Consider the following 27,415-nt stretch of genomic DNA (forward strand, 5'->3'; position numbering starts at 1 on the left):
AGAATATGTTTTATCTTATTATGTGACCTATTAAATTTGGTAATGAAATACGGTGTCTTGTTATCCTTGTCTGGTCTGTATTTTTCCCTGTGTTTCTTTATTTTTGGCCTCACAATTTGTGGTACAGTGTTAGATGTAATGGCTTCACTGTCAATCGTATCTTCCACTAAATGTATGAGTGTATCCTGGCTCCCAATGTCATTAACGTTTATATGGTGATCTAACTTCTTACTTTTGGGGCAAATTAATTTCTCCCTATTACAGCGTAATGCCTTATTAAATGCTTTCTTAACAGTGGTTCTATCATATCCCTTATGTAGAAATCGTTCTTGAAGTATTTGTGACTGAGATTTAAATGTCTCTAAGTCAGTACAATTTCGCCTCATCCGCAAGAACTGGCTGTAGGGGATATTATCAATACATCTTTTTTCATGGCCACTCGTGGGGTGCAAGAAAGAGTTTACATTAGTGCTCTTAAAGTGGGTTTTAGTGAGTAGCTTGTTTTCAGAAACATATATCTCCAAATCCAAGTAGGTGATAGTATTTGGACTCAGCTCACTTGTGAAGGTGAGGTTGAATTCATTCTTATTCAACCCATCCACGAAGTTATCGAATGAGGTGCTATCGCCATGCCAGATGGCGATCACATCATCGATGTATCTCCGCCACATGACCAACTGCGGCGGAGATACATCAGCACCCCATATATGTAACGATTCCCACCATCCCATGTATAAATTTGCAAAAGATGGTGCAAAACGTGTCCCCATAGCAGTGCCACACAGTTGTAAATAAAACTCGTGCTCAAATAGAAAATAATTATGTGTCAAAATAAATTCAATTGAGTCGTGAATAAACCTACGCTGATGAAGAGGTAAAGTGCCATGTAGTGATAAGAAATAATTAACCGCATCTAATCCCCCTTTATGGGGAATAGACGTGTACAGTGTCTGAACATCTAATGTAACAAGTTTATATGTTGGTTTCCAATTAAATTCAGTGAACGGCATTTAGATATTTTACAATCCAAAATATGTGTATCTTACTTTAGCTATCATAAGTCAATTATGTAATGTATTCCATGTGATAGTATGGAAGTTAACAAAAATAAATAAAATAAATTATACTCAAATCTCTTTCATTGAATTAAAAACATCACCATCAGAAATACCATTTCTGTGACAAAACACAAAGAAGTTTCACTTACAATGCGCGTACTCAGCACACACAACTTAAAAAAATAAATGTGAAATACAGTGTGGAACTACAATATATCTCTCGCTGCCGTTTTCATGGCATATACCCTTGGAGAATATTTGCGCTCCGATTTGTGCGTTTCTTCTGAGCCCATGTACAGCATGGACTTGTTCCCTAAGCACCGACACCCACATTAGAAGAATCCTTACCACGGGAAGACTGGAGTCGATGAGCTTCTTTCTTCCTCCTATTCTGTGATGTGAGTAAGGTTTTGGCGCCCCTAGTGGATTTATGAAATAAGAGTCTGGAAGAGATGATGCCCACATTTCTATTTTTTCATAAAAGGATTATACATCTCAGAGTGGCAAACTCCACCAATGCTGCCAAATATCCCTGCTGACCTGGGACAGCACAGGTCTGTGGCTCGCCAAAGTCACGGTGAAGTTATGGCAACTGACTGGGTCGCCTAGTTGAATAGGGACAACGTGCTGCAGAAAACCCAAATTATATTCAGGAGATGCAAAGAGCTTCTGAAACTATCCCAAGAATCTCATACAAAAAGAAAAGCAGGGACTATACCCATCTGAAAATAATCAGGCTGGTCTATCAGACATATCAGCCCAGACGCGCTAAACTTTCCAATGAAAAGGAGTTAAGGCATGCTAAAGCTAAGCACCCTGTAGTGAATCTGAACAATAATCTCCAAAACTCCCTTACAAATACAGGGAGGTAGACGATCCAAATCTAATAGCCAAAAACAACCCTTCAAATTCAGCATACACAACCCCATTTTGCTTACTGTCTATTGATTGTGATTACTCCTACAGTATAAACGATTGTACTTGTATCAGTAATATGATCACTCATCTGTCATGGAAGATATATTGTCTGGGAAAGTGGACTACGGAACAAAATAATATGGACCACAATTCGGCATTGTATTGACACTTCTGACAATGTGTTATTTACTTTATGTTAGTACTGAAAGAAAACCAGAACTATACTAAAGTTGTAAAATTGTTTTATTGATACAAATATACATATGAATAAAACCCACTTAACCTGTGATATAAGTGAATATCTATGTTATTGTATTTTCAAAAATGAGATTTTTTTTCCCCCTTAATTTATTTACAGCTGGCAAACTGTCTCTTTCAAAAGTATAGCATAAAAGCAAACTAAAAATGAGAACTTAGGACGGTGTCTCAAAATCCCCCAAATCGACCTAAATTATTTAATTGCTGTGCCTTTAATCAATTATACGCCTATTACAACAAACTGGAGAGCATATTATTATTGTGTTGCAAAGGGACTCATTATTTGTGCTGATTAATAAGTGCATGAATGCAAGTTATTTTATGTACAAGAACAGGAAGGAGAAAAAAAACAACTTCCTACCAGAGGATGTAAAAACAATACCCAAGCATCTAATATATATAGAGATTTATATATATATTTATTTACCATTTATACAAATCATTTGTCATTAGTGTGCTCTGTTAATATAATTACAATGTGCAATCGCATACATAAAGAATTTATATCGATACTAAAGACACAAAGAATTTGACGCGTACGTCTAGCCGTACATAACACATTACCTGCTGGACAGTGCTAGGCAAGGTCAGGTGTATCATTGCTTTGCTAGGTGTCGGGTATTTGCTGCAGCTGCTTCCAAGATATTCAAGTACAATAAAATACAAAAATGCTGGTTTTAACAAAGATGTCAAAGGGAGTGTTTTGGATCACGCATTAAAACAAATCAATTATCCTAATCAATGTTCAACTATAAAGTAAAAATGCACGGAAATGAATTCATGGTACAGATAGTTTTGCTAGCAGAAGTCTAAATAAAAACAAATTCTTTATCGGCTTCCTCTCCCGAGTCACTGGATTTGCTTCTCTGTTGAGCATCTTTATTTAAAGGCCTTGATTTTAGCTCCGGCCCCTCTGCTGCAGCAGCAGGTCCCTGGCTCTTTTTTGGCGATGTGTCAGTAATGGAAGCTGGAAGTGCTGGTCGGAAAAGATAATAAAAACAGAGTCAAAAAACTGTGCTGTTTCTTCAAGAAGCAAATGAAAACCTTATTTTTTTTTCTTCTTCAAAATGTCTCCTTTGTCATTTTCTTTAGTGAAAAACAACAAAGGCACTTGCACACAATCTTATTGCAAGAAAACTCAAACCCCATCAGAGCATTGCACTTTTGCAGTAACCTGGCGATAGAAGTGCTTTATCTTTTCAAAAGTTAACAGCTGAACAGAGGTTATCATGACAGATGGAGGTTACAACAGATGTGATCTCAAGCCACTAATGGAAAAAAATAAAAATAAAAAAACACCTTAAAATAATGGCAGCTCAGAGTCAATAGAAGCCCTTTAAATGTCAGCCGCTTTCTTGTGGATGCGATGGGAAAAGTAAACTCGCACATCAGGTACTTTTGTATTGCTTTACTGAAACCAATGACTAGGATTACAAAAATGTACGTGGCGGCTAAACTCTAAAAATGGCGTTAACCTAAGCCAACAGTATTAGCAATCCTGCATTTCCCAAGGATAATAGTGAAACAGTAAGCCATTTTTTGTTGACGTTCGGTTTACCTAAAACGAAAGTGATCAGATGCCAATGAAGCGTTACCTTTATGCCCTATTCATTAACCTCTGTTAAGGTTAACACAGGGTAGTGACGCTATGTTAGTTAGTCCCAACCAGACCATGAAATAGACATTATTTCAGGTGTTATTTCCCTCTCCTCCTTCTGTGCTCCAGCAAAAGACCTATTTTAGGGTCCAAATACTGTTGGTGTAACGCCAAGACTTGCATAAGGCACCTTATGTCAGATCAATGCATCGACAATGTGATGTTAAGCCCATGGCAGTGAGCTCCGGTTATGGCTGTTATTTGTGCATAATTAGCTCAGTGAAAACCACTGTAACTGAGGGAAGAGAACATCCATTCCGGTTCTATGTAAAGCTACATTATGTGCCCGAATATAACAGAGTTTTAGTGAACCACTCCCCTTTAAAAATTCTTCTAAAGACTTAATTGTTTGACTCCTGCTGATAAAATCATTGTTGAACGGCTTAAATTATGTGGCAAAAGCACCACCTAGTGTTAGACTACTTCATATTTAAACTGACCTTATTCAAGCTATAAAAAAAAAAATACGATTTTGTTCTTTGCTTTTTCTAAATATAAAATTAATTGTATATGTGAATACCATTTTTTTTTAAACAATAGATATTGGTGCAATTAGCTATAATAATATATGTTACTATGAAAAGATAACATACAATGACACAGATTTACCGTCACATTCTACCAGCAGTAAATCTGTTGCATATGATAAAGATTTTCTCAGTTGGTCACTGTGCATGTTTATTGATGTAACTAACCCACTTAGTACATAACTTTATGTACTCACAATATCCTCAGCCCCCACAGATTTTTTAGTAAAACAATATGGGATATACTGTAAGCAGGATGGGATATTAGCTTAATAGATATTATTTGGCCACCCACAAACCATGCTTCTTGAGCAGTATTTCTTCGGTCTCCGCAGTTTGGGCCACTATCATTGACCTTCTCTCTCTAAATGCAGTGATTTTTACATTCAAGTGTTGCATAACTTGAGAATTATATTGCGTGTCCCTGTTTAAATTCGTATTGGAGGACAGCCACTAATTTATTAATATTCTTTCTAATATGGTGTGCTAATGCAATTATTATCCACACAAAAAACAGGTGTGGGTAGGGTCAGGAGCCTCAGATTTAAACAAAATAAAAATATGCCACATACTTTGTTTTAGCCAATAGCTTTTTGGCAATATACAATCTGCCATCTATACAACAAACAGCACAATATTTTGTCTAATATCTAACAGTAACCAGTTTAACATGGAAAAAAAGAAAGTTACAATTCCCTTGTGTAATCATGAGAAAAGGTGATAGAATAGGAGAACTAACTCCTATACAATGCTCACAGGGAACGTCCATGTATAGATATGTCCTTATATCACAACTGTCTTTCCAGAAACAAACAGCATGCTTGAAATCAGACCTTCCAATCAGTAATATCACTTGCAGACCCTTAAAAGCCACTTTGTGTGGACTCCCACTAACATTTAGAGTAGGTATATCTTGTATGGGTGTCACTGGCTAAAGGTACAATGATGCAGTAAATTGGATAAACTGAATAGCAAATAGGAGTAAACTCGCATGAATAATTTGCTGGAGGTCCAGGTGCTGTTGGGCGTGCTCCTACCGAAGGAGTATAAGATGCAGGAATTCGTGGATGGCGGTGCAACTGCCTTGGAAAAAAGCGTGGGACCAAAGATTGCAGGCTACTGGGTACAAAAGTTCATTGGCACATAAAAAACACACACAGAAGGACACCCACCACTGTTACTAGTGGAATTCCAAGTGAGTATAAATATAAAAGTGCAAATAGCAAAATGTTTAGAAATGTACCATTTATAATAAAAAAGGCAGAAGTGGAAAACATGCAAGGTGTGTACACATATAACACATTAATTGTATACAGATTAATATAATATAGTAACTGTACTGATTTAAAAATAAATATTTTAAATGTAAACAGGGTGTGTGTGCCGTGTACGCGCGTTCAAAGTCAAGATTCTTCGTGTTCTGTCCCTGAAATCCCCACTCTGTGCTTTCTGTGCTGTTTTTTATGTGCCAATAAACTTTTGTACCCAGTACCCTGCAATCTTTGGTCCCACACTTTTTTCCAAGGCAGTTGCACTGCCATCCACGAATTCCTGCATCTTATAATCATGAGAAAAGACAATATGAACAGACAGTGCAGAAGAACTCAAAGATTAAGCATGGGCAGTTTGGCAGACTGAAAACACAAACGTCGCCGACTTTTATTTCAGAAGATTGAGTCAAATTTTGAAACGAATATGGTAATCCATGTCAAATTTGAGCCAAAACTCAAAAGAGGCTTATTCCCAGATTTACTTCTTTTAATTGTTTCAATTTTTTTTCTAGTTCTTTTTAATATACTGGTCAAACTTGGGGGGAAAAGATGACTTTCCATCATATTTTTTATTTTTTTCAAATACCAAATCAAAAGCAAATTCAGGCAAAACATAGCATTTTTTTTTAAGATCCCAAAGCACGAGTGAAAATTTTGCTATTGTTTATAGATATATTAATTTATTGAAACACGTTCAGGGATCTTTACGGTATGTAGTTATTTTTACTAATCCAGGCTCTACCATGAATAACTACAATCAGATGCTAGAGCAATCTAGCAGTAAATGAAATATGGCCTTAGGTTAACGGCTGCAATGATTGATTATAAGATAAATATTGTAAAGAATAACATAATTAATTTTTTCCAGCAAAACAAAAAAAAACCCCGGCAATAACTAATAAAAATATAACTTGACATTCTCCTCTTGTTCAGAATTTCTGGTTATCTGGTCAAATCTGCTGGAAAGTGTTTCATGTTAAAATCACAACTTTTTCCAACATGAAGCAGCAACTATTTCTTCAATGGATTTACATTATTGGGAAGATCTTCTAATTCTTGACTTTTGTCACAAATAAATCAATATAGGTTAAGAAAAATATGAATATTGTCAATACCACTTTTTTCTCCTCTGCAAATTAACAATGTGCTCCTCTGAGTTACAGATTTGATCTTGTTTAACATGCACAGGCATTGTTTAGAAGACATATTACAATTGTCTGCATCACCACTGACTGTGACAAACGTCATCATGTTTTTCTTGCATTGCCTTCTACATTTATTTAGAGAACACTACATGTTGAAGCCGGACTTCAGGTCATACAAACACAAGCAACTTTCATACATCAGCCAACCCTCACTTACTCTGATTGGTCACCAAAAAGGTTCACTATATGAACTGAGAATAGTTTTTGCAACCATCTGTGAATATGAATGAAACATGCTGTGACAAAGACTAATCTGTTTATCCAAGTCATAGTTTGCATTTGTTTGAAGTCATTTTGTAGCTCCGGGTGTAATGGAGAGGTCAATGTCTTTTTTAAGTCATGTTTCAATTCAAATAAACATTTCTGCTTTATTTGTTCACCAGAACATGTTGCAGATTCATCTTTCATTCCATGAACTTTTATTATAAAGAGTCAGGACTTGAACAGGAAATTTCAGATCACCTACAAAGTTCTCCTCCTTACCTTAAAGGCTTTCCACTCATCTGCTCCTTCCTACATATCAGTGTTGACCTCTCGCTATGCCCCTGCTTGTCTCCTACGCTCTACCCATGACTGTCTCCTTTCCACCAATTCTGCTCTCTCGCGTTAAACCTTTTTCCCCTCACTGCCCCTTAACTGTGGAACACCTTTACACTCAGTATACACCAATGACCCTCTCTTCCCACCTTTAATTAAAACTCACCTCTTAAATGAAGAGTTTCAATAGCCTAGACCAGGGGCGTAGCTATAGCTTGGGAAGCTCACTGCCACACTCTTGGGGGGCCCGCTCTCCCCCGCCTTCCCGCTCGTCGGCCCATCTGTCTCTCTTCAGATAGAGACAGGCTTGGGCGGGTAGGAGGAAAGCGGAGGTTGGAAGAGATCAGAGGCGGATGCTGCTGCGGGGCTGGTCACATCAGAACAGCTATAGCTAGTAGGAGGGAGGAGGAGAGCAGGGCTGTCTGGCTGCTTAACCACTGCAGCTTCTGGGCAGCAGGTGGCGCTGCAGAGCACTCCATAGCTGCTCCTCTAGATTTCCTGGTTCCGTGTGTCTGTTGATATGTGTGTGTGTCTGTGTTGGTAAGTTTGTGTGTGTGTGTGTTTATAAGTCTGCGTTGGCAAGTGTGTATTTGTAATGTATGTGTGTGTTTCATGCATTATGTGCATGTATATGTTGTATATTTAATGTTTTTTATATGTTGAATATAAATGTGAATTTGTATATGGCGTGTTACACTAATGTTGCATGTTTGTTATGTGTCTATATGGGGTAGTGTTTGTGTCTATATATGGGAGAGGATGGGGGGGAGAGAGGATGGGGGGGGAGAGAGGATGGGGGGGGAGAGGATGGGGGGGGAGGATGGGGGGGAGAGAGGATGGGGGGAGAGAGGATGGGGGGAGAGAGGATGGGGGGAAGAGGATGGGGGGAGAGGATGGGGGGAGAGAGGATGGGGGAGAGAGGATGGGGGGAGAGAGGATGGGGGGAGAGAGGATGGGGGGAGAGAGGATGGGGGGAGAGAGGATGGGGGGAGAGAGGATGGGGGGAGAGAGGATGGGGGGACAGAGGATGGGGGAGGGATGTTGGGGGGAGAGGGAGTAGAGATGATGGGAGGGAGGAGAGTGGATGGGGGCGAGGATGGGCAGAGAGGGAGGATAGACGATTGAGGGAGAGAGAGCGAGGATGGGGAGGGATAGAGTGAGGATGGGGTGGAGAGAGTGAAGATGGGGAGAGGGAGGAAAGCAAAAAAAAAAGGGGGGGGGAGGCGCATGTGTCTTGGTTTTTACATTTGAAAATCTGGTCACCCTAAGGAGGGGGAGATCTGATGATGTTGGGAGATCTGATGATGAGGGGAGATCTGATGAGGGGAGATCTGATGATGAGGAGGGGGAGAGAGCTGATGATAAGGAGGCGAGGAGGTGATGAGGAGGAGGGGAAGAGATGATAAGGGGTAGAGATAATGATGGTGATGGGGAGAGATGATTATGAGGATGGGGAGGAGGAGATGATGACAAGGAGGGATGTGGAGAGATGATGAGATAGAGGATCAGGTAGAGGATGGGGAGGAGGGAGAAAAATTTGAAGTCAGTATTAATATTAATGGGGCCCTGAATTTTTTTTTGCCCGGGGACCCGCAAATGTCTATCTACGCCACAGGCCTAGGCTCATGGCTACTGTCCCACACCCACAGCTGCTCCTACCTACCATTATGGCCAAGCACTACCATCTACTGCACTTATTCCCTCACCTGCTGTCTCTGTAAGTCTTGTAACATATCACTTAGCTGTACTGTAAGCTCTCCAGGGCAGGGATTTCCATTCCTATTGTCTGATTTTGTTTGTTGCACTTCTTGTATTATAATTCCTGGTACTGTATTGTCTCTTTTATAATGAGCATACTGTGGGCGCTATATAAATAAAGATATACATCCATACAATTAACAGTCAATGCTTTCCTGATTTGGGAAGATCAATTAAGATCAACCAGATCTGGGAACTGATGTTATTTGCGGGATTCCAGTTTTCATCACACTCTAATAGCGAACCTCACCTTCATCCAAGATTGGTCTGGCAGCAGGCTGAGGGCTTCTCTGTCCATCTCTCTCCTTCTCTGATGGAACTCTCTTCAGCACGGGGGGGATCAGAGGAGTTTTAGGTGAGCATGGCCCAGATGGAGATTCAGGAATGTCTTCTATTGGGGTTAAAGGCAAAGAAATATTAGAAAGGCAAAAGACAAGGAAAATAAACATGCATCACAAACTGCATTTTTAAAATGACCGTTGCAAATTCAGACACAAAGTCTGGTGTTTTGTACATAGAAAACACACAGCTTTTAATAATAAAATAAAAGAAGGATAATACATTCTAGTAATACAGTACATTCTGGTTTCCTGTTTGAAAAATCCCTTCACTTGTGACAGGGTTAAAAAAGGAAACTGAGCATCAGCGCCCTAAACATGATGCATAACATAATGAAGCACTCGCTGGCAGCCTAAACGTAATGGTGCAAGCCCACATCGCCAAGCAAAAAATAAATAAATATATATATATAAATATATATATGTAGAAAATGTAACAATCCAGTTGACTTCCTTCAACGTATCTTGTTCTGCTGCACATTATTTACAGATTGCATTTTTTACAGGCTTCTGAAAGCAGATATTATCATTACCCTTACCCACCCTGCCCTTATCAGAGAGCCAATACAGATAAGCGGGAGTAGAGTTGGAGGCTCTGACTGTGCAAGCATGTGTGCTTAAAAAAATAATCAGTTCTGTACGATGAGAAAAAACTTTTTTTTTTTTTTTTAAACAACTCTGAATTAAAATTTGAATGTATTATAAAGGTAACAAGCATTTTTTTCAAGGGGGAGAGAGATAATGGGCTACCTCACTCTACTGGGTTAGAACAAAATGGGTGCCACCTCTGCTGCTCTAGGGATTACACAGTTATAACTGCAGTTCGACAAGCAAGCACTATTATTATTTGTAGATTAATATTCTTGTACTATCTGGATGTTATACATTTTCATCTTATCAGACCAGATATATGCAATCTTGTTTATATAGATTTTACAGGGGGCATTAAACACCTATGTACCCATCTATTTAAGCGGATAGGGTAGGGTTGCCACATTTAAGTTTTCATGATACAGAACGCTGAAATTTAGTATGAAAGTGTGACATCATAATGAGGAATGAATAATTTGCAAATGCTTCCAAGTTGAATGGTATCTCCTGTTTGACCGATACAGTATATTATTTGGTTTTGATCGTCTCTGCGCTTGGCGGGATGGTAAAAGACGCGCACTGAACTAACGAGTAGCAGTGAAAGAAAAAGTAAGGTCTACAGGTGCGGATGTCATGGTATTAGGAGAGGACCAGGCAGTGTCCCAACTTTATTAACTTAATAAGTAATTAGTAAGGCAACATCTATTGGAAAAGGTAACTATTACACTCAAGTAGAAATCTATTACGTTTTTATGACAGATTTCAAGACAGTAGTTTTAAGTTCAGGCATTTTACGTCAAAGCCCTAAAATGTGGGACAATGAGCATCCAAACAGACCATCCTGGGACAACGGGACAAGCCAATGAAATAAGGGACAAATCCTATATATACGGGATATCTGGCAACCCTAGATTAGGGTCTCTTTAAGGGTGACTGTACCTCTGAAAAAGCCAACCTGTGATTTACTGCATTTTTAATTTTGTATTTGCATTATCAATCAAGCTCTATAATCAGGAGTCTTTTGTTCTGAAAATAAAAATATACAGGCTTCGTTCATTGCTTATTATTTTGCTTAAATTGCCACAAAGTACTAGGTCTCACCACTAGGACAGTACACCTTGTGGTTTGATCGCCCACAGATCTTGTGCTTTATCTAATTATGTTTTCTTGTATTATTGACTTAATTCTCTCTCTTAATAAAGTCAACTCACTTAATTAGGTTAATGCATCACAGATACATTGTATTACGCTAATGTATCCTCCATTTTGCAGCTCTTTGGAGGTCCTTTCTCATTCTATTTAATTGTATATGTATTCAAAATTACTGTGTCCAGGTCATTATACATCTCTCAGGGGTATTTTACCCACTTGGAGTATTTAGGAGTACACCACCTCTAAGGGATTGCTCTTTCTCTCTCTTCATATTCTAATAGAGATGAAATAAAACACATATTCTTTGACACACAAGTAAAAACAAGGTGAAACACAGCAAATAAAGCATGTGCAGAGAGAATGAGTATAAGAAAGTGATCTTACGACTTGAGTTAATGCTTCTAATCTAATAAAGGATGAAGACAGTGGGCCATATTTACTACGCAGTGTTCTACCATAAGGCTACCAAGGAGCTTAAATACATTACAGCACATTCAAATAAATGGACTGTAAGGTATTTTCCCGGGCTAGGTGTTGTCTCATGGCAGAAGACTGCTTATTAAATATGCTTATCTATTCCTGAAGAGGGTAAAGTGCTTTGTACTGGTATGAGCACTCAATGAGACGTAGAGCTCAAAACTAAGTATACTGTGACAGTGTACTAGCCATCAGCTGGTTTAGCTCACACTGCTAGAGCTGTTGTCCTGAATAACAAAAATTATGTGGGTTCAATTCTGATCCTGTTGGGTCTGACACCATACTCCATTCCTAAGGTGCCTTAGAAGTGTTAACCCAATAACACCTTGTGTGCTGTGGGAAGCCAGTGGAATAATTTCCTGCAGCTTGTAGAGTTTTATTAATTTTAAAATAAAGTATTTCAATTGCGTATGTGTATGGCCGATGCCACAGTGAATATTTGTGTTCCTGTTCAGTTAAACCGTAGCCACCATTGTGCATATCCGTCATGCAGCACCAAAATAAGTGCATAAAACTGTAGTAGCTCCCTCCCCGTGGCTTCATTTAAAAGCAGACCACTTCCACATCCTGATTGACCATTTAATGTTCCTTGTGGAGCACACCTGAGATACCTGTGAGATATGCTAATAGCTAGATTAGCTACATGGGTGAGCATTGAGCAGTTCAAAAGTAGGATTTGACGGTCATACTACCCATCAGCTTGTTTAGCTCACACTGCTAGATCAGTGGCCTAGAAAAGCAGTGGTCATTGGCTCTAGTCCTGTTGGGTCTGACACCATTCCAGTCATTAGGTTTGCACTTTAAGCTTATCAACTCTATATAGTTGGTATGGAAATCCTTTTAGGAAGTGTGGGATGAGATTTATTTAAATATACTTTGCACAGCCATTGGCATATCTCTCAGGTGTGCTTAAATATATATATATATATATATATATATATATATATATATATATATATATATATATATACTAGCTGATATACCCGGCGTTGCCCAGGCTTCCCCCCCTTCTCTCCTGACTCCCTCCCCCCCTTCTCTCCTGACTCCTCCCCCCTCTCTCCTGACTGACTCCTCCCCCCTCTCTCCTGACTGACTCCTCCCCCCTCTCTCCTGACTCCTCCCCTTCTCTCCTGACCCCTCCCCCCCCCTCTCCTGACTGACTCCCCCCCCTCTCTCCTGACTGACTCCCCCCCTCTCTCCTGACTGAATACCACCCCTGCCTGTCCGCTGTGCACCGCCATCTTACCCACTCTGGCGCCATTTTCCTGATCACCTCAGCACACAAAAAGGCGGGGGAAAAAAAAAAAAAAAACCATCTCCTAGTGATGCAGTTTCAACCGGAGCCGATGATTAAATGGTGAGAGGAGGCTATGTGCCGGTGCGAACGTGCAGAGCTGGCTTTGGAGTGAGAGGAACAAAGGGAGAGGGAGAGAGAGAGGTGAGCGGTATAGGCGAGGGAGACACCGGGGAGCGGTATAGGATGGTGCGGGGGGGAAAGGGGTCCTTCCGGAGGCTGACTGCCCACTGCCTGTCCCCCCGCCGGGGAGGGAAGTGAGCGCCGGGGAGGGAGAGAAGTGAGCACCGAGGAGGGAGAGAAGTGAGCGTTGGCGGCTGGGGCAGGAGGGCCGCGCCGCGCTTCCCCTCCGTTCGGGAGCCGGTGCAGGGCGGCGCACGTGAGGGTGAATGTGATGGGGGGTGGGGGGAGAGGAGAGTGTGTGTGTGTGTGTGTGTGGCCGAGGGGGAAGAGTGGCAGTTGGGTGACGTCAGAGCCACCAATCTGATTGGCCAGAGGCTTAGGACCAATCAGATTCACCGCAGCTAGCACTAACCTTTCGATTTTATATATTAAGATATATATACATATACACACACACACACACACACAACTTATTAAATTGGAAAGATCTCTCGCTCTGTATGTCTTCCTTTTTTAACAATCTGGAAATGGATTTTATCCTTGTACAAATACTTAAAAATCCGCCCAGAGACGGATTGTTCTCTGAAGAAGAAAAAGTCCAAAATTGTGGATCGACTTTTTTGAGAGTGATCCGCGGGCCAAAGGAACCGGCCGACCCTAGGCGGATCCAAATATGCGAAACAATTTCGCTCATCTCTACTCACCAGACCGGGAACTACTACTTCGGGGCTTCAGGGGCACAGCAGGGCGTGCCGACAGGGTGGGCTTTGATGATTGAAGAGGCGGTCTAGGGCTGGTAGGTGTACTGGAAGAATTCTTGGACCTTACACTGTTTTCTGACTTTACTTCACATTTGACATTTTTTTCCGGTGGCGAGTTGGTAGAATCACCTCTGCCCAATGGGAACCGAGTCTCAGTTGTGGCCTGTTGAAATTTTGATACTAAAAAGGAAGGACAGATGACTTCATTAATTACATTTTTGGCCTACCTTGATACAACTAAACGGTCAATAAATCCTTAGTATTTACGAGAACATATGTACTTGCTTATCCAACTACAAGTAAATTATAGGTAAAGAGAAAACAGAACATAGATATAAATTCTACAAAAAGTGATTTATTTAGGAAGTTTTACTTTAGCTCTGGTCACTGTTGAGGTAGGGAGAGAAAATGCTAATCGGCAAGAACTGAGGTCTTTCTGTTCAGTATCAGTGTGTGTGTGTGTGTGTGTGTGTGTGTGTGTGTGTGTGTGTGTGTGTGTGTGTGTGTGTGTGTGTGTGTGTGTGTGTGTGTGTGTGTGTGTGTGTGTGTGTGTGTGTGCGTGTGCGAACATGTAATGCAGTTTTGCTGGCACGAAGTCTGAATTTTGTGTAAATTGTAAACTCTCCGCGTCGTACAAATATCAACCACTGCAAATGAAAACATCAGAAAAGTGTATGCTGTTTTGTTGCTGTTTGAGCGAGTAAATATTTATATAAAACACACTCTTACCTGCTCCACTTCCGTCCAATTTTTCTGTGTTAAGTGAACTATCAGATGAATCTTTGCTACTAACATCGTTTCCAAATTTCTGCATATAAAATAAAATTAAGTTATTTGTGTGTATATATCATGAGAAAGGACGGTTAGGTCTGAAACGTCGCCCATACAGTATTTTATTATTGTATTTGCTAGATGAAATAAATGTATACCTTTTGATACATCACTTTTGTAAGTGCTGCGAATTTTCCTTTGCTGTACATTATCTGGGTGGATGCTGATCCTGGCTGTACCGCACATACCCAGCTGGAAGCCAAGTAGGTGTGTGTGTGTGTGTGTGTGTATATACATACACACACACACAATAGAATTTGTAATACACGAAATAAATACAATGCCCTATATAATATTAAGGTCACACATTCATTCTTGTATTAGATAGTTATAACATCCCTGTGTACAACTCTTTAATTGTTTTTCAGATCTGTGTCTGATTACACTATAGCTTATAATGTTATACATGGTTTGAACCTAGAAAAGGCTCCAATATTTATTTTCTGGGCAGCAAATGTACTTTGTACATATACAACATAAAAAATGAATATGCAAGTGGCAAGATTTCTGAGGAAAGGATTTTGCTCATCCACAATATCAATGAGAACTTGACATATTTAGTAATTATTTACAGGTTCCTGTACTCAATACGACCCTTTTCTGCACCAGGGAAGATGCTCGGTCTGAGAAGCTGTAATTCTGTCAAACTTATTAACGAATTTTCAAACTTTAAAAAGAATTTGCGAGCCAAACTTGGGCAAATTTGCACATCTTTAGAGGTCAAGCATTACTAATTGTAACAACTCCAGTTAAAGGTGCAATCCTACATAGTCGGACAGTTTAATTTATTATTAGAGACTTCTGAATGGGGAAGAGTTTGTCAATCAAATGTTTTCTTTGCCCTTATCCCACCCGTCCTTATCAGGGAACCAATAAAGTTAGGGGTAGGGGGAACTCTGGCTGCACAAGCACTCGCTGATCATATAGTGACATGACACAAAAGGAGCAGCCAGAGGAAATTAAACCCCTCCCAAGTCTAATCAATGACAAATGATTACAGGTGTCTGATTTGGGTAGCATTACCAAGATGAGACCCCTAAAACTCAGCACTGGAATTAGTTCACTTTGGTCCTAGTAGGGGTTGCCCCTTCAAAAGTCATCTGAAGTTCTAATTGCCAGAAAATAAAGGGGCTGCAGTTTTCACTAATAAAACCATATATAAGGCATATCTCTAAATGCTTACTTTAAGCTTTCTATGCAAAAAATGACAGGTTTGATTTGATTTTAAGGTTTCGCAAAAAAATGTGTGTGGAAGGCTTCAAAGCTTGGGGACATACCCCTGGGTAATTGAGACACTGCACAAGTAAAACAACAACAAAAAACGCAATTATAGTGCATAAATAAACAATGAAGCATCTGTAGAGAAGCTTAAGGAGTGGTACAGCTGGACATGTTCTACTGCGGGAACCATCATCATCCAGAAACATGACGGGTCAGATTTACTAAGTGGATCTATTCTGGGAGACACCTTATGGCCATTTGAATGAGCCATACCAGATCCACAAAAGGGTGCTACGCTTTAGCACGTCTTTACCCCCGTTCAGATTTATGCGAACGGAGGCGTGCTAAAGCTTTGCACCCTTTTGTGGATCGGGGAGGGCCATAGTGTCTTATGGAATAGCTCTGCTTAGTTACCATGGGCTACAATGTCTCCGCATTAAAGGGGCAATTCTACAAAGAAAGCGAAAAAGGTTTTTTTTCTGACCAATGTACAGTAAATTGGCATCCTTAGAAAGATACAAATACCCTTAAAGTAAAATGTTCCCTCGTGTGCTTCCTTTGTAATAAATACATACAAATAAATAATAAGCTCCTATTTTCTGGGTATCTGTTTAATTCAAAAACTCACCTAATTCTTGTTTTTCCACTTTATTTATGTGGCTTACTATAGCAGCACAATTAGATACAAAACAACAAAGGCAGAAAAAGTCTGGATTTACCTGCATTAGATAAACCTTGTAAACCCTTACCCCCGCCCCTCCCAAAGTGATGGGTTACTACGGAGACATTAAAAGTTTTTGTAACAAAACCTATTTGTCTTACTTTTTTGTAAAATGGTGTCAAATCATTTATATTTAATAAGCAACTATTAGGTCACTTTTGTCCTCAGAAGCACTGCCTCTTTAAGCTTAATGGTATCATTATGAATGGCATTCAAGGGAAAGTCTGGCCTAATGTTTCCATTATTGTAATTGAATGCACAGTTCCGTTCCATCTGCAAGCAAAATCTAAAAATCATTTTAACCTTGTGGGTTCAATCCTTAGCATGGTCAATCCCTGTGATTTCATGCAAAAGCACTTCCTCTCAGCTCACCCCAATGCTGCATAGTTTTCACTGAATCATTAAAAAAAAAAAAATAAAGCAGCTCACCCCAAAAAGTTAATCACATACATTAATGATATGCAGTGTCACGTTGCTGTTAAAAGATAGCACAAGCTAGGATTTCAACCTGACTTTACTCATACATAGAATAAACTAGCAAATCCAACTGTATACATGCTCATTCTTTATTTTTGAATCCGAGTCCATTCGCCACAAAAATGTGTTTCTGCAAAGGAGAAATAGTAAAATATACTGTAACTTACCCAGTAATATTTCCTATTTTTTCACCTGAGCTGAAAATAGAGAGATTATACTGTACCTACTAGAGCTTTGCATTTGAACCCGTGCTGTGGGTTTGGTTGTAAACAATTTTTGTGTTGTGTTTTTTTGGTTTTGTCAACTCGCCGATTGGTTTTGGATTATGGGAAAAAATGTAAACTTGATGAGAAAAAAAAAGCCATAATTTAATGTATTCTGGAGCTGTTTTTTTGCTTCCTATGCAAGTACTCATGTCAGATGCCAACTATTTATTACAAATAATGATAATAAATAATGTGGTTGATGTCGGTTTCCAAGTCTGGCAAAAAAACAGGTTGAGGTGAAATGAAATGGCGGCAGGGGAAGGAACGTGCAGCTTTATAGTTAGTGAGAAATGCCTTCGAGATCCGAGCAAAACAGGAAACAAAAATGAGGTTCTGCCTCGCTTTTCGTTTAAAAAAAAAAGAAAAAAAAATTGATCCTGTAGCAGTGGTGTAGCTAGACATGTGTGGGCCCCCGGGCAAAAAATATTCAGGGCCCCATTAATACCGACTAATTTTTTTTCTCCCTCATCATCCCTCCTCATAATCATCTCTCCCCCTCCTCCTCACCATCTCTCCCCATCATCATCTCTCTCTCTCTCTCTCTGCCCCTCAGCGCTCTCTCTCTGCCCCTCAGCTCTCTCTCCCTCTCCCACTCTCTCTCCCACTCTCCCTCCCTCTCCCACTCCCTCTCCCACTCCCTCTCCCACTCTCTCTCCCACTCCCTCTCCCACTCCCTCTCCCACTCCCTCTCCCTCTCCCACTCCCTCTCCCTCTCCCGCTCTCTCTCTCCCTCTCCCGCTCTCTCTCTCCCTCTCCCGCTCTCTCTCTCCCTCTCCCACTCTCTCTCTCCCTCTCCCACTCTCTCTCTCCCTCTCCCACTCTCTCTCTCCCACTCTCTCTCTCCCTCTCCCACTCTCTCTCTCCCACTCTCTCTCTCCCTCTCCCACTCTCTCTCTCCCTCTCCGCTCTCTCTCTCCCTCTCCCGCTCTCTCTCTCCCTCTCCCACTCTCTCTCCCTCTCCCACTCTCTCCCTCTCCCACTCCCTCTCCCTCTCTCCCACTCTCTCTCCCACTCTCTCTCCCACTCTCTCTCCCACTCTCTCTCCCACTCTCTCTCCCACTCTCTCTCTCCCTCTCTCTCTCCCTCTCTCTCTCCCTCTCTCTCTCTCTCCCTCTCCCGCTCTCTCTCTCCCTCTCCCGCTCTCTCTCTCCCTCTCCCGCTCTCTCTCTCCCGCTCTCTCTCTCCCTCTCCCGCTCTCTCTCTCCCTCTCCCGCTCTCTCTCTCCCTCTCCCGCTCTCTCTCTCCCTCTCCCGCTCTCTCTCTCCCTCTCCCGCTCTCTCTCTCCCTCTCCCGCTCTCTCTCTCCCTCTCCCTCTCCCTCTCCCGCTCTCTCTCTCCCTCTCCCGCTCTCTCTCTCCCTCTCCCGCTCTCTCTCTCCCTCTCCCGCTCTCTCTCTCCCGCTCTCTCTCTCCCTCTCCCGCTCTCTCTCTCCCTCTCCCTCTCTCCCTCTCCCGCTCTCTCTCTCCCTCTCCCTCTCCCTCTCTCCCTCTCCCGCTCTCTCTCTCCCTCTCCCGCTCTCTCTCTCCCTCTCCCTCTCCCTCTCTCCCTCTCCCGCTCTCTCTCTCCCTCTCCCGCTCTCTCTCTCCCTCTCCCTCTCCCTCTCCCGCTCTCTCTCTCCCTCTCCCGCTCTCTCTCTCCCTCTCCCGCTCTCTCTCTCCCTCTCCCGCTCTCTCTCCCGCTCTCTCTCTCTCCCGCTCTCTCTCTCTCCCGCTCTCTCTCTCTCCCGCTCTCTCTCTCCCTCTCCCGCTCTCTCTCCCTCTCTCCCTCTCCCGCTCTCTCTCTCCCTCTCCCGCTCTCTCTCTCCCTCTCCCGCTCTCTCTCTCCCTCTCCCTCTCCCGCTCTCTCTCTCCCTCTCCCGCTCTCTCTCTCCCTCTCCCGCTCTCTCTCCCGCTCTCTCTCTCTCCCGCTCTCTCTCTCTCCCGCTCTCTCTCTCTCCCGCTCTCTCTCTCTCCCGCTCTCTCTCTCTCCCGCTCTCTCTCTCCCGCTCTCTCTCTCCCGCTCTCTCTCTCCCTCTCTCTCTCTCCCTCTCTCTCTCTCCCGCTCTCTCTCTCTCCCGCTCTCTCTCTCTCCCGCTCTCTCTCTCTCCCGCTCTCTCTCTCTCCCGCTCTCTCTCTCTCCCGCTCTCTCTCTCTCCCGCTCTCTCTCTCTCCCGCTCTCTCCCCCCGCTCTCTCTCTCCCTCAGCGCTCTCTCTCTCCCTCAGCGCTCTCTCTCTCCCTCAGCGCTCTCTCTCTCCCTCAGCGCTCTCTCTCTCCCTCAGCGCTCTCTCTCTCCCTCAGCTCTCTCTCTCTCCCTCAGCGCTCTCTCTCCCTCAGCGCTCTCTCTCCCTCAGCGCTCTCCCTCAGCGCTCTCTCTCCCTCAGCTCGCCCTCTCTCCCTCAGCTCGCCCTCTCTCTGCCCCTCAGCTCGCCCTCTCTCTGCCCCTCAGCTCGCTCTCTCTCTCTCTCTGCCCCTCAGCTCGCCCTCTCTCTCTCTCTCTGCCCCTCAGCTCGCCCTTTCTCTCTGCCCCTCAGCTCGCCCTCTCTCTCTGCCCCTCAGCTCGCCCTCTCTCTCTGCCCCTCAGCTCGCCCTCTCTCTCTGCCCCTCAGCTCGCCCTCTCTCTCTGCCCCTCAGCTCGCCCTCTCTCTCTGCCCCTCAGCTCGCCCTCTCTCTCTGCCCCTCAGCTCGCCCTCTCTCTCTGCCCCTCAGCTCGCCCTCTCTCTCTGCCCCTCAGCTCGCCCTCTCTCTCTGCCCCTCAGCGCCCCCCTCTCTGCCCCTCAGCTCCCTCTCTCCCTGCCCCTCAGCTCCCTCTCTCCCTGCCCCTCAGCTCCCTCTCCCTGACCCTCAGCTCCCTCTCTCCCTGACCCTCAGCTCCCTCTCTCCCTGCCCCTCAGCTCCCTGCCCCTCAGCTCCCTCTCTCCCTGCCCCTCAGCTCCCTCTCTCCCTGCCCCTCAGCTCCCTCTCTCCCTGCCCCTCAGCTCCCTCTCTCCCTGCCCCTCAGCTCCCTCTCTCCCTGCCCCTCAGCTCCCTCTCTCCCTGCCCCTCAGCTCCCTCTCTCCCTGCCCCTCAGCTCCCTGCCCCTCAGCTCCCTCTCTCCCTGCCCCTCAGCTCCTTCTCTCCCTGCCCCTCAGCTCCCTGCCCCTAAGCTCCCTCTCTCCCTGCCCCTCAGCTCCCTCTCCCAAACTACTTCAGATCTGTGACTATATAATATAATCTCTTGTGATATTACACTATTGTGAGCTCCTTTCTGTTCCTTGGGTAACTAACCTGTGTGGGAGGAGAGGACATAACACTCCTGAGGGCTTTACTCCAGACTTCCCTACGCTGAGGGTCTATACAAGGGCTCTTGTCAGAGAGAGAAGAATCTCTGACACGCTGTAATTCCATAGTGAGAATGTGAGACCGATACATCCACTTTGTAGATAGAACTATTGTCTTACTGGCTACACCATTATTTGTATTTTTTTTTATATATCACTACACGTGATCCACCAGCACTCCCCTTACCTGGAAGACAATCCCCTGTCCTGCTTTTTTTCTTTCTTTTAATTCAACTCCTCGGTACTATTTTAATGAGTTTTAATATATTGAGCATCCTTTGATTTCTATAGCAGGGTTTAACCCACCTCCCAAGCAGTACAAGATCTTCACAACCCTTTCCTGTTTATGATTTGTTGCCAATGTTGCCAGCAGTTTGAGCAGCAAACTGTAACAATAGATAATGTTACCTTAGTTATAAGGATACATTGTAGGTGCTGAGTTACACTGAATTGATTGATTGAAACGGAAAGGCAGCCATTATGTTAGGCACACAATCAGGATTTTTTTTTACAGATTTGTGACAGGAGCAGCAAACGATTGCAGTTTCGGTGAGAATGTAGAATCATACATCGTCACATGCTTTACATATAACAATAAGAAGAAAAAAAAAGGGGGGGGTGTAGTATTGCTGCTTTAAGGCCAAGCGCGCAAATCTGAACAGCAAGCTACATTTTGTTCTGATCATGAAATTTGGTTTTAGCAATCCACACTCATCTCTAATATATGACGTGTAATCAGGAAAAGGCCACGCTGTAAGATTATGTACCACAGTATGCGTGTTTTATTTAGAATATATAGATGTCATCATTTGTTTTGGCATGCAGGGAATATTACAGCAATACCTGTGATGCAAATAGCTGGAGGCTGTTGGCAAGAACACGAAACAAGAAGCTACAGTACAACACATCTCCTAAGAGCCATCTAAACCATACCTCAAAGCGTTGTACAATCTATCGTAACACTAGATGGAGCTATGGGATTAGAAACATCTGCCAAGAACAATTTTAATCTAGTTTACTCCCAATAAACATTGTATTCTCAAATATTGTTTGAACTGCAACCTCTTAATCCTATTTGAAACCAATTTGCATACTTTGTTAATTCCATTTAACTGGGGATACATTGGTGTGGATACATGAAGTAAAAGAATAGGGAAAAAAAAAAACAAATATCCACAAAAATTGTGATAGACTAAACAGGGGTGCGCAAGATTTTCCAGGGGGGGGGGGGGGGGCACGGCGGTTCAGAGGCCCTGGGCTCTTCCCCAAGGCATTTAAATTAAATGCTGGGGGATCGTGCGAGGCCTCTGCAACTTCCCTGGTCTTCGGCAATGAGTCACCATGGCAATGCGGCGTCAAATGACACCGTGGGGTCACGTGACATCAAGTTGCCATGGCAATGTGACGTCACCCCGCGACATCATTTGATACCGGAGACAAGGTAAGGAGAGGGGCGGCGAGCAGGGGGGAAGAGTAGGCAGGGAGGCGCAGGGGGAAAAGTTTGCGTACCCCTGGACTAAAAGATACTAATGTTTACCATGTGATTTCTTTTAAAGAAGAAGTGCAGAGTACAATATTTCATGCTCCACATGATCACCACAATTTAATGCGAATTACATTACATTCACGGTCCTACCAACCTCAGGTTACAGGTACGAAAAATGATATATTGAAGGATTATTACCTTTTGCGCAGTAGCTGCTCTTCTTTCCTGCTTCGCTTTCATCTCTGCGAGCAGCCCACTCCCCATCACTTGGACACCATACCTCCTTCCGGTTTGCGGGCTGCTTTTGCTGTCACTTCGCTCGCCCTTCACACCATCCTCAGTCTGTAGATTCTCCTCTAAAGAGTCTGGTGTTTTTGCATCCTCTGATCTTTCCGTGCTGCTCCCAGCACTTGCACTGGAGCTCACAGCACTGGCACTGGAGCTCACAGCACCGTTGCTCTCGGCTACTTTCTCTTTCTTTACGGTGTCGGGGGCAGGGATCTTGACAGAGGGCTTGGGTGAAGAGGGCTCCTCGGTCACTGTAACTGTCGGCGTGCGCTCTGACTTGGATCTGGATTTGATTAAATTGAGAAAGCCGCTCTTTCTGGATTCCCGCCTCTTTTTTTCCTCCCCCTCACCAATATCTTGATATTCCGCACTCCTGAAGGAAAGTTTCCTTTGCCAAAAGAAAGTGTTTTGTTGATTATCTGCATAATGAACTGCGTTCCCTGCATGCTAGGCCTTTATCTAAGCTTTACGTCTCTAGATCAATACAATATTACAACAAATTGTTATCGTATTTCCACAAAAAGTATTGACATAAAGGACATCCCACTACTGCTTCATAAAAGGGCACATAGTTTATCGTCACTCTGCCGGGAAGAACACTGAAGATAAACAAAGTAAGCAAATTGAAAAAGACATTTTCCATACATAAAATGACAATGAATTAAATTGGGAAGTCCTTCGATGTCAATCGTACGGTTTTGCGGAAACGAGACCATGTTTTGTTGGCCCCTTTTTGTGCTTTGATTCGGCGCCATTCTTAATTACAGACTCTGCTTTAGAAAATTGCATTTTCCATATAGTCCCATTTAATAGTCAAAGATGATTTCAGCAACATACTGTTTAAGCGAACTCTCTGCCATGTAATCCTATCCCTGTAACTAGTGATTGTTCAGACTATTTCACACTTTACTAGACAAATAGTAATTAATTCCATGTCTCTAGTAAGTGACCTGTGGGCAATGTAGATTTGCTGCAGAGTGTGAACGTTTAATGGAATGACGTGAACGTTCTTCATAAATATAATTATAATGTACGCAGCTTTCAAGCCTCAGATGTCCCTTAATATTGCACTGTGATGGTGTATATGGAACTGGCAGACGACCTTCAGACAAGATCAGGTGAAGAACTAACCAAAACAGAAAAATGAGTACTGCATCTGGTCCTAAGCAAAACACATGTAATAATCTTAACAGTAATTTTAGTTCTGTGTGTGAAAATGTAATTCCCCTTTGTCCTTATTTCTGATTTTCTCTGTGTGGCTAAACTCTAATCCTAAAAATACTACCAAATTCTATTTGATTGAACAACATTAGGCATACAAGCTCATAGCAACAACCAACAAAGCCTTCCTTATTTATTATTAAATCATTTACTCCACAGTTGGATTTTCCAATCATTTAGCTTATCACTAGGCAACAAACGCAGTAGATAAATTAATATGCCTAGGAAGTGCAGTAGGTTTGTACCCAGATAGCAACACAAACGTTATAAGATGCTGCTTGGTAGTAATCCAGTTTAGATAACATACTTTTTGCAAGTTATTTTTATAGGGAAGCCAGATAACACTTCAGAAAAAAAATGTCAAATATATTTTTTACTTTAACATTCAAAAGTGTCAAACTTCTAAAGTGTTTCTGAATTACATATTTGCACAGATTACCTTTACTCCTTGGGCAAAGGCCATTAAACTTGTTATATAGCCATCTACCCTATGCTGCAGATTTTAACTCAATTCATTTTAATGGAGCCAAACTCTTTTTCCAGGCCGGCGATGTGGCTTTACAGCATATTGAATATAAGACAAAAATAGATTTACCTAATCACTCAATGAATTTGAATGAAACCCCCACCAGAGTACTGCAAGAATTCTGCTAAAAGCAGTACTTGAGAAACAATATTTCCCTGCTCACCTGAAGGTAAATACGTTACAGGTTCAATATAAAAACAAACTGCATGACAACAATTTGTGAAAGTTTGACCATGTTTCACGGTTTTCACCTATAGTGGGAACTGTACAGGCGAGTGAGGGGGTATTGGCAATTCAGTTTGCTCAACATTAATGACAAGATAATCAGATGTATGTATTCCCCCTGCATGTCAAATAGCAATTAGAAAGACAAAAAAGACTCCCCCTTAAGCAATATTAAGTTAGAAATATTTTTACAGTAGTAGCGGACTGAAGGAGTAGCGTAATGGTACACTAGTGGCAGTGTTACTGCCTTTGAAGATGGTAACCCAGTTGAATCCCAGTGTACGTTACCCAAGGCCGCGCGTATAGTGACGGCGACGCGACGGATGACATCACCCGCGAAAGTTATAATTTAACTTTCGGCGACGTCGCTGGCAACAGGGTGATTGATTGCTTCAGAGACTGTCACATGTGGCGACAGTCTCTGAAAAAACAAATTTAACCCCATACCCAAAAAATGTCCGCTCCGTCGCGCTTACTATAAGCGCTGGCGATGGAGTCAATGGTTTTGTTTTCGAGCTACGTCGCGTCGCCGGCACTATATGCACAGCCTAAAGCATTTTGAGTCATAAGCTGTCTCTTAGGCCTCGGTCCCAGTGATTGCGATGGCGTGCGCGGTGCGAACAAGAGACGGCCTTCTATGGGGCCGGCCCAAGTCCGTGTGCGTGCTCAAAGCGCAATGGCCCGACCACATTGCCAAAAGACAAGAAATGTATCTTTTGGTGCGGTGGCCGAGCGATGGCTACGTCATGGAAGCGGTAAAGCCAATGAGGGCAAACCAGTCGCGTGACGTCATGACCGTGCCCCCGCCACACCGCCCCCCCCCTGTTGCAAGCAATCAGAAGTCCACTGATCGTTTCAGAAACAGGCAGACGCGCAGCAAGGCGCTCCAACATGCGCGCACTGACTGTCGCCATAGCCGAAGTGTCAGAAAGTGACTTATGGAGTAGCACTTCTTAGTAAATAAGGTCCTCAGCTTTCCCTGGGCCTCATGCATCAACTCTAAATTATCCGCTTTTTGGGGCAGGAACCTTTTAGGTCAAAAGAGTTTAGATGCCAGAGAAAATGATTTTAATATTCAAGTTTAATCCTTACAGTATATTTCGCTTTTTAAACCCAAAATTGCAACTTACTTTGAATCCATTCTTGTGACTTTCTTGCTAAAGAACTCATCCACACCTTCGTCCACTCTAGACATGAGGCCATTCTGCTCCCCATCTGGGGGCGCTTCAGCACCAAGCTGCTAAAATAAGTAACACAGAGAGCTACAGTTCAATAAACTTCCAAAGCCCTGTGTTACAGACATTTCTGAGGCAACCACCCAACAACATTGGTTATACCTAAAACCCGGTGTGGGGATCACTGTGTTGGAATCAAACCTAGGTGTGAGTTTTCTTCGGCGTAGCTCTCAATTAAGGAAATTGAATGAATTTATTTGGTCTATGGGGAGATAAATGGAGAGCGGCACCCTGAAGAACACCATGCGTAAGCACAGATTTTATCCACATATATTAAACCTAGTAAATATTATGAAATTTTATCGTACGCATTTTTTTGGGACTTAAGACTTGTTCATATTTATCTTTCAATATTGGATAGACCATGTTGTATATAGAGCCAGCCATTCTTGCACTGACAAGGTTACATATTCTCTCTAGGGCGTTCAAAATACACAATTCCCAGGACTCTTTCTAGACATGTGACAGTCAGAATGCAGTAAACCCATCTCATCGGTCTAGGACATACTGAAATTAGGAAGCAACAGATACCATTTGCAATGTTAGGGACATAACATCCAGCCAGGTGCAATAGGATGAACCTAAATCAAACCATATTTTAGTGTATAGTACTGATTGAACAATTATAGGCTAAAGCTGGTAAATTCCGGGCATTATTGAAATCCCTGCGCTCCGATTGGATAATGCCTGGACTTTTAACCAATCAGTAATGGCCCGGAATTTTGGGCACCCTACAAAGTTTTTCAGCCAATCAGCTTTCAGTTCTCAGTTACAAAGAGTGAGATAAGCTCTTAGACAGGGGAGGTGATTGGACAGGAAGCACCAGCAAGGCAATGACAGCAAGGCAGAGAGCTCCGCACAGGAGAGTGAGGGGGAAGGTTTGTGTGTCTGTTGTGTGTTTTGTGGGTGTAATGGGGGCCAGCAGAGTGTTTTGTTGGTGTGTGTGTCTTTTGTTGGTGTGTGTTTTGTGGGTGTAGAGGGGGCAGTAGAGTCTGTTTTGTTGGTGTGTCTGCTGTGTGTGTGTATAGAGGGGGGGGGCTGCAGTGTGTGTCTTCAGTGTGTGTTTTGTGGGTGGAGGAGGGGTACAGAGTGTTTTGTTGGGGTGTGTGTCTGCAGTGTGTGGGTTTACAGGGGGGCTGCAGTGGGTGTAGTGGGAGCTGCAATGTGTGTGTGTGTGTCAATGGGTGTAGAGGGTGGACGAGGGCTGCAGAGTGTGTTCTGGTGTGTGTGTCTGCAGTTTTGTGGGTTTACAGGGGCCTGCAGTGTGTGTTTGTGGGTTTAGAGGGAGGCTGATGTGTGTGTGTGTTTTGTGAGTGTAGAGGGTGGAGGAGGGCTGCAGTGTGTTTTGTGGGTGTAGAGGAGGGGGGGGGGCTGCAGAGTGTGTTTGTGTATATAGAGGGGGGGTTGCAGAGTGTTTTTGTGTATAGAGAGGGGGCTGCAATGTGTGTGTATATATATATATATATATATATATATATATATATATATATATATATAGTGCAGAATAAATGAGTTCTTCAGTATTAGGTGATACCTTTTTTATTGGACTAACAATTTATGTCATAGGACAAGCTTTCGAGAGTTCTCCTCTCTTCTTCAGGTCTAGCAATACTGATATACAAAGGATTCAATGGCTAAAACAGTGTATAGCTTGTCCTATGACATAAATTGTTAGTCCAATAAAAAAAGGTATCACCT

General features: G+C 42.8%; 1 protein-coding gene across 3 annotated transcripts in view; it reads right to left on the bottom strand.

Annotated features, from left to right (window-relative positions):
- Positions 1-2,204: 2,204 nt before the first annotated feature.
- CARMIL1 (capping protein regulator and myosin 1 linker 1) overlaps positions 2,205-27,415 on the bottom strand; it is a 295,265-nt gene continuing 270,054 nt past the window's right edge. For all 3 annotated transcript variants that reach the window (XM_075585565.1, XM_075585566.1, XM_075585567.1), the window contains 6 exons: positions 25,613-25,722; positions 22,421-22,898; positions 14,655-14,733; positions 13,869-14,105; positions 9,440-9,580; positions 2,205-3,210 (listed from right to left, as the gene is read on the bottom strand). In XM_075585565.1, coding sequence (XP_075441680.1) covers positions 3,044-3,210; positions 9,440-9,580; positions 13,869-14,105; positions 14,655-14,733; positions 22,421-22,898; positions 25,613-25,722 — 1,212 coding nt within the window. In that variant the 3' untranslated portion in view covers positions 2,205-3,043. The remainder of the gene's footprint in view (positions 3,211-9,439; positions 9,581-13,868; positions 14,106-14,654; positions 14,734-22,420; positions 22,899-25,612; positions 25,723-27,415) is intronic.

The sequence above is a fragment of the Ascaphus truei genome, chromosome 2, assembly GCF_040206685.1.
Source record: "Ascaphus truei isolate aAscTru1 chromosome 2, aAscTru1.hap1, whole genome shotgun sequence".
Taxonomy (NCBI): Eukaryota; Metazoa; Chordata; class Amphibia; order Anura; family Ascaphidae; genus Ascaphus; species Ascaphus truei.